This window comes from Portunus trituberculatus, chromosome 33 (assembly GCF_017591435.1).
Source record: "Portunus trituberculatus isolate SZX2019 chromosome 33, ASM1759143v1, whole genome shotgun sequence".
In the NCBI taxonomy this organism is placed as follows: domain Eukaryota; kingdom Metazoa; phylum Arthropoda; class Malacostraca; order Decapoda; family Portunidae; genus Portunus; species Portunus trituberculatus.
The window spans coordinates 17,692,634-17,700,133 of NC_059287.1; the positions used below are offsets into that span (position 1 = coordinate 17,692,634).

The 7,500-nt window shown below is 50.2% G+C and overlaps 1 protein-coding gene across 2 annotated transcripts in view; it reads right to left on the reverse strand.

Moving 5' to 3' along the window:
• The window catches only part of LOC123512276, a 6,655-nt gene extending 1,853 nt beyond the window's left edge, over window positions 1-4,802 (reverse strand). The window contains exons 1-5 of one of the 2 annotated variants that reach the window (XM_045268565.1): window positions 3,471-4,802; window positions 2,977-3,096; window positions 1,032-1,648; window positions 729-870; window positions 1-382 (exon numbers count right to left, since the gene is read on the reverse strand). The exon at window positions 1-382 is cut by the window's left edge and continues 297 nt beyond it. In XM_045268565.1, coding sequence (XP_045124500.1) covers window positions 1-382; window positions 729-870; window positions 1,032-1,648; window positions 2,977-3,096; window positions 3,471-4,200 — 1,991 coding nt within the window. In that variant the 5' untranslated portion in view covers window positions 4,201-4,802. The remainder of the gene's footprint in view (window positions 383-728; window positions 871-1,031; window positions 1,649-2,976; window positions 3,097-3,470) is intronic. The other variant, XM_045268564.1, reaches the window with a different exon arrangement.
• Window positions 4,803-7,500: the final 2,698 nt, after the last annotated feature.

Genomic DNA, 7,500 nt, shown 5'->3' on the forward strand with positions numbered 1-7,500 from the left:
CGGGGGACTCGCTGGGGGATAGCCGTACAGGTGAAGCAGGTGGTCTGACAGCGCGGAGAAGTTGGAGAAAGGACTTGGCTCTCCGTACACCGTGGTGGAGGAAGGAGGCGCAGGCTTGTGTAGCTCATTGAGGTCTGGCAGCAGTAATGACGAAGGGAAGCCGTGGGAGGGAGGTGAAGGTCTGTACACTTCATTGAGGTCTGGCTGTAGTAGTGAGGGAGGCAAGCCGTGTATGATGGTGGAAGGAGGCGACGGCTTGAGAAGTTCATTGAGAAGCTCTGGTTGTAGTAAAGGAGGAGGGAAGCCACCATAAAACCCATTTGAGGTAAAGTCCGGCTGGAGGGAGGGGCTGCGGGCTTCGGCTTGGGGAGGAAGGCTGCCGCTGGGGGAAGGGACGCGCCTGTAGTGGTCTGTGTCTGCATCACTCTATGTGCTCTTAAATGGTTTGCTTGTTTGCAGGTTACAGCAGAAGCTTATTTGCATTAGTAACTAAAGCATTAGCGGCAATAGTGAAAGCAGCAGCAGTATTATTATTATTATTATTAGTAGTAGTAGTAGTAGTAGTAGTAGTAGTAGTAGTAGTAGTAGTAGTAGTAGTAGCAGTAGTAGTTATAACAGCAATATTAGCAGAATTAGTACTCATATTATAGGCATTCCTATTATTAGTATTCTCTCTCTCTCTCTCTCTCTCTCTCTCTCTCTCTCTCTCTCTCTCTCACCACCTCTACCTTCGATATCCTCGTCAGCGAGGCTGTAGATGAACTGTGTCAACTCTTGGGACTGCGACAGCGGCGGTGGATGCTGCGTGGGTGAGCGGGGCGGCGGCCAGTGAGTGGGAAACAGAGCAGTGATCTCACCCTCCCTGATCCTCTGCAATGCACCGAATAGAGAATCAAATACCATGAAGGGATCTGATTTGTCTCTCGCTGCACAGATTCTGATCATCTATTTTTGTTCAATAATATGAATTTTTTTACGTGATATACACAACGAAAGGGTCAACAATGAAGGTAATGATATGAGCTACTTACCAAATCCGAGTCCAATTTCTCCTTAGCAGGCGTGAGGGTGGGCAAGGGCATCTCTGTGCTACTGCTGGGGACCTCAGAGGAAAAAGCACTAGCCTCTCGTGTTCCGTTCACTCTAGAGGCCTTATTACCTTCTGCTACGCCTTCAGGAGCAGAGAAGTTAGTAGCTTTGTTATGTAGGTTAGGACGCGGGGAGGGAGTAGGGAAAAGTGTGGTGCCTGCTCGTCCTTCTACAAGAGTGCTGGGCTGGAGTAGCGGGAGTACTGTGTTCTTGCTAGTGGTGGTGGTGATGGTGGCGGTGGTAGTGGTGGTGGTGGTCTTTACGAGAGAGTTTTCTTTAGTTTTCCCCGCCGTCAACTTCTGCAGGAGGGACAGAAGGAAAAGGCGGTGCTTGGTGATCTCCTCCAGGGTTGGTCCGTTGTGGTCCAGGATGCTGAGGCTCTGGTAGTACTGCGTTAAGCTGTCCAGGACCTCCACCTCCTCCGGCAGTAGCAACAGAAGGGACGAGGTGTTGTCCTGTCCCGGTCGTGTCACCTCCCTGCGTGGCGTCTCCTCGTCCTGCTGGGAGGTTTGTGGTGTCTCTGTTGTGTTGTGTGAGTCGCGGGGCATGCCATTCGTTCCTGGGCAAGTGATGGGTGTAAAGATTAACTCTGGTCACTATCACTGTCTATGTCGCCTCTGACTATAAACTAATACTTATACAATGCATACACAATACCAATCAACTTGAGCTACCACCGAATGATGATATTTACATGGACACACACACACACACACACACACACACAAGACAATTAAACGGCTCTTGATCATGTAAACACTTCCTTCTTTCTCCATAGCTCCGTTACCCACACGAGACCATGGTGAGTGAGTAGCAGGCATGCAGTCACCGCTAATGACTGATGCTCACACACACACACACACACACACACACACACACACCCGGTAGTTCAGTGGTTAGAGCGCTGGCTTCACAAGCCAGAGGACCGGGGTTCGATTCCCCGGCCGGGTGGAGATATTTGGGTGTGTCTCCTTTCACGTGTAGCCCCTGTTCACCTAGCAGTGAGTAGGTACGGGATGTAAATCGAGGAGTTGTGACCTTGTTATCCCGGTGTGTGGTGTGTGCCTGATCTCAGGCCTATCCGAAGATCTGAAATAATGAGCTCTGAGCTCGTTCCGTAGGGTAACGTCTGGCTGTCTCGTCAGAGACTGCAGCAGATCAAACAGTGAAACACATGCCTGCCGGTAAAGAAACTGAGGTGCGGAAGGAGGAGGAGGAGGAGTGAGGAACATGCGTGCGTGCAGGGGAGGCAAGCAGGGAAAGCCAGAGAAGGTCATGCACTACTTTCCTGCCTGTGGTGCTTGACTTGCTTCCCTCAGTGACACTCAGATATGGCCAAGAAAAGTAGCGGAAGTATTAACGAAGTCGCACGAGGGAAACTAAGATGGAATGGCCACAATTCTGATGGGAAAGGACCTAGTTGCTTTCCTCAGTGATAGGAACATAAGAACATATAGAAAAAAGGGAATCTACAAGAGGCTGTCATTCCTACACGTAGCAGTCCCTGTATGAGAAAAGCTACCTCATTCCATCTATCATCCCCATCCCTATGAAGCGAGTACACACAAAATCAGCGATAAGGAATAATGGACTAGATAAAAGTGGTACAAGGAACATAAAAAGAGTGACAAGCAAAGTTTTCGGGATCAATAACCGGGATAGAACAAGAAATTATGGACCCAAGTTTGGTAAAGTTAGATTTGAAAAAAAAAAAAATGTATGAAAGAACTGGTTTTCAGATAGAGTGGTAGATGAATAGAAAGGAATGCAAGACAGAAAGTGATAAGCGAAACAGAAGCATTGAACAAAACTACACAGAGAAGATTCATTCCAAATAGTGAGAAAAACAGGACACAAGATGGGAAGTTTGTTCCCTGACTGATCTACCTTCTGTTCCTTCTGTTACATCCCTGCGGCGCCTTTCCAACACTTCCCCGGCAGACACGTTGTGCGAGAGGGCGGCCAATGCTTCTCTGTCTCCTCCCAGTCTTTCCTCAGCTTCCCAACCTTTAACGACAAAGATAAGGGATGCCATTTTCCAGATTATAGCGGTAAGCCTTAGTTGGAAGTGCTACAAGTTTATAAATATCAAAGTTAGATGCAGGATTAAGATCAAGAATTAAATTATGTAACTTTTAAACATTATAAAGTCAGAAGCTGGCAAGTAAAGCAAACACATGAAATATACGTAAACAAGTAATCAGAAATGCTTTGCTCTCTCATCACGACTATTTTCAACGACTACAAAGATGATTACCCTTTTTCATAAGTGTTTCTCCTATTAATAATGTAGAAATCCTGTTAATCTCTCCTTAGAGCCACAATGACACCTTTATAAAGCTTTTTGAGAGTAGTGGAGGTGCTGGCAGATCAACACCCACCTTTCTGTATCTGCATCTTGGTGTGAGAGGGATTGAACCGCCACTCACTCCCGCGCCCCGCTGACCGACCACTGATGTCCAAGAAGCCAGTGGAGAGGAGGGCGGGGATGGCCAGTCCTAGGGGAGCCATGAGAGCCACAGGGGCGCCGAGAGCTCCAAGAAGGGCCGTGGTGACTGGAAGGACAAACCCTGCAGCTGTTATCATACGACGCATAGTCTGGCGGCGCTCCACTTCCTGCTGTAGTTGTTGTGGTGATGCTTGCGGCGGCGGTGGTGGTGATGGTGGTGGTGGTGGTTCCCCTTCTCTATCTTCTTGTGGTTGTGCTTGTTCTCGTTGTTCTCTCTCCTGTGAGTGATGGCGGTCCTGACGGTACAGAGGGCTTAGTGTAGGTAGTGGAGGACCGGTTGGGTTAGTCAAAGCCTTCAGGTTAAGCAAGGTAGCGAGAGCCAGCGGGGAGGGATAAGCTGGTACGCCTGGTAATGCCCCGTATCCCGCCCCGAACCCTTCCCCGTGTCCCACCCCTTGCCCCATCCCGCCTCGGAGTTTCAGTACATGAGCAGCGTCTGTATTCCCCCCGGGGCTTATTCTCCTGATGGGGTTGAGCTGGAATGTGTAGTAATCGTCCCAGGGTGAAGACGTGGCTCCTTCTACGGGAGTGTCGTGATGGCCCATGTGGTCCACCCCGGGGTAGTGGCCCTGAGGATTGGTCAATGGGAGGGACGGAGGCATGAGTGGTCTGGCTGCCCCATGGAGTCAAATTGCCCCGTCAGACTGCTGGGTGCTGACGGAGGAACACGTGTCTTGGGAAGGGGACCAAACACCTGACGTAGTATCTGAAGAAGGTCCTTGGCCGCAGGTGTGAGGGGTGGAGACACGGGTGGGGAGTCTGGGGGAGGTAAGGGGCTTGGTGGGTGTGGTAGAGGCAGTGAAGGTAAGACCGAAGATTCAGGATAAGGAAAAGGACCATACAGTGAACTCTTATCCATATTATCCTTCAACTTTGACCTTATGTTCCCTGCTAAGCAACCATAAGAATGACAAGTAATGTTGGTTGTGCTTAAGTGAGGTGCGCCTGTCGCGTGTCGGGGCGGGAGGCGGGCGGGGAAGTGTCCGGGAGGGTGAGGGACTGTCAGGAGGCTGGGGAAGTAATAACCATGAGGGATTGGAGGGTGCTGGAGGGGTGCATATTGAACAGAGGGCTTGGAAGCAGGTTGTAGGCTCGGCTGCTTCTCCTCCTCCTCCTCCTCCTTCTCCTCCTCCTCATCATCATCATCCTCCTTCTCCCCCTCCTCCTTCTTCTTCTCCTTCTCCTGTTCCTGCTTCTTTTGCTCCTGTTGCTGTTCTTCTTTTTCTTGTTGTTTGTGTTGGTGCCTTTGCTGCTGGTGAGGCCGTTGCTGTGTCCGCTGGTGCTGCTGCTGGTGGTTCTGTTGGTGCTGCTTGTGTTGCTGCTGCTGCTGTAGAGTTACATATGATCAGATACTGTTGATGTCAAGACAATGATGTGTGGTGAATCAAATGAGTGACGATAACAAGGACATCTTTCAAATCAGAGTTACAATAAATAAGAAACAACAAAGCAATAACAAACAAATTCTCTCTCTCTCTCTCTCTCTCTCTCTCTCTCTCTCTCTCTCACCAGGTAGGAATGGTCCGCCAAGGTCACGAGGAGGCTGGCAGGCACAACGGGGGTCCTGCCGGCTTGGGTACTGGCATGGGAGGGGGCGTGGGTAGGGTACTGATAACTGGACCCACCACCACCACCTCCATCACCACCACCACCACCACCATAAGGAAGAAACCCTGAAGATACTGCGTCGCCTTCGTGGACTTCAGGAACCCGATGCCCAGCGAGGTTGTGTGTCGGGTCAGGCCTGGGTCTGGGCACTGGGGAGGACGGGCGGCGGCGGGAAGGGGTGATGCTGATCAGTAAGTCCTCTGGTTTAACTGGTGTGGCTTTGGTGTGGGTGCTGTGGTGCTGTGCGGTGCTGTGATCGTGTGGTGAGGTGTTGCTGTGGGTGTTGTCATGATGTGGTGTGCTGGTGTGGTGTGGTGTGGCTCTGGTGTGTGTGTTATGAGGGTAGAATGTGGTGTTCGTGTTATGGGTGTGCAGTGAGGTGTTGTGGTGATGATGCATGGTGGCACTAGTGTTATGAGTGTGTGGTGAGGTGGTATGGTGAGACACAGTAGCAGTATGGACATCAAGAGGTAGTGATGTAGTAAAGATATGATGCGGGCGTGAAGTACTGCTGTGATCATATTGAGGGTGTGGCGAGGCAGCAGAATAGGCGTGGCTGGACGTGTTGAGGCGTGGCGGGGTGTGGCGCTGAGGATGACGCGGTGCATATGACACATTACGGTGGTGTGGGTGAGCTAGCGGGGTGTAGCGCAGTGCTGAGGGCTTGGCGTGGCTGCTAGTCTTGATACGAAGAGGATTTAATTCCCTTCCTTTTGAATCAAGGGGCTTTATCGAAGGAAAGAAAGACAGGGGCACTGTAGCATTAGATTCAGGGTGTGTTCTGCCGTTATCGTCTCCCGTTAGTGGCCAGCGGCGGGTTCGAGTTCCACGTGCCCCAGAATCTGCTGCGAACCCTGAAGGCCCCGCAACGGTACCTAACTTGTTAGATCTTGGGTTGCTTAACGGATCTTGCCTCCCCAGGACACCGCGCCGCCCTTCTGTTAACGAGGAGTGTGTGGAAAGCGTCCCTGTTGTGTTTACGCTCGTCTTGGCCAGGTGACCGTAGCGGGGGATTAATGATTGGTGGTGCTGATGATTTTTCGTCTTTTCAACGGGATTTTGTAGGCTAGTACTGGTGAAGTGTTTGGGTTTTATGTCATTGTGTGATCTGTGGTTCAATACGCTGTGTGCATGTGAGTTGTGTATATTGTATTTACTGTATTGTTCGTGAGGTGAGGGATTTGATTTGTTGCTCTGAGTATTGTCTCTTTCACTGTCAAAGCGATGTGAATGTTTCCAAACCACATAATCACTAGGGGAAGTCTCAAGTAATCTTCCACCTTCAGGAGACGACTGATCGGACGCCGCCAGTACAAGACAAGACCACAGCCACGCCAGAAAGTAAACGTGTAGCAAGTAGTGGCGGTGCGGGAGGCGGCGCAGGGATCCACCACCGCTATCACCACCACTGCTGCAGGCGTCACTAAGAAGCATTGCCGGTCATTAGTGGCGTCAATCAAACAGAAACATGTATGGGGAATCAGTCCTCACCGTAGATTAGTTAAGCAAGTCATCTTTAAACACACACGGGTGACATGACTGACAGTGACTGACTGATTAGTTGATTGCGTTTCAGTATCACCATATGACACTTCGAGAGGTAGATCAATTATTTCTTTTATCTTTCTGTTTCTCTTCTTTGTATAGCCAACACACGCGTCACGGATCCCAGGTGTAGCAAAGACAGTCGCCGCGTTAGTGAGGCGCTGATATCACCTGCTCAGCCCAACACACACTGACACCACGTTTCCTCGCCAGCACTCATCCGCTGACCTCTTTACGCCAGCTCCTCCTCCTCCTCCTCCTCCTCCTCCTCCTGCTCCACCCTCCCAGAAATGTACAGTAAAGCATCTTATCGCCTGCTCTCCTGCCGTGTTATGGTCTTGAGATTCAGACTGACGGAACACTGAGATTCAAGTCTTGTCACATATCACGGGTCTTGTTGCTTCGCCTCGCTCTCCGCCGCGCCCCGCTTCACCCACTGCAGGCTCTGATTATGGCTCGAATTCTCAAACCCTTCTGTGCTTTGCCTCCGCTATTTCAAAAAGACTTTATCTAAATTTACACGAGTCTTTTAAGGTGTTTTGACGGTTCTAGAGGCAGAGTGATAAGATTTCTACATTATTAACTGGAGAAACACTTTAAAAAAAACCCGCTAATCATTTTTGTGGCCTTGGAAAATAGTCGTAGTGAGAGAGCAGAGCGTTTGTGAATGCTGACCTATTATAACCTGTCTTGCGTCGCCTGTGCTGTAAATATTCCGATTCTTTCTCCCTGTTATCTTCATCGTCGTC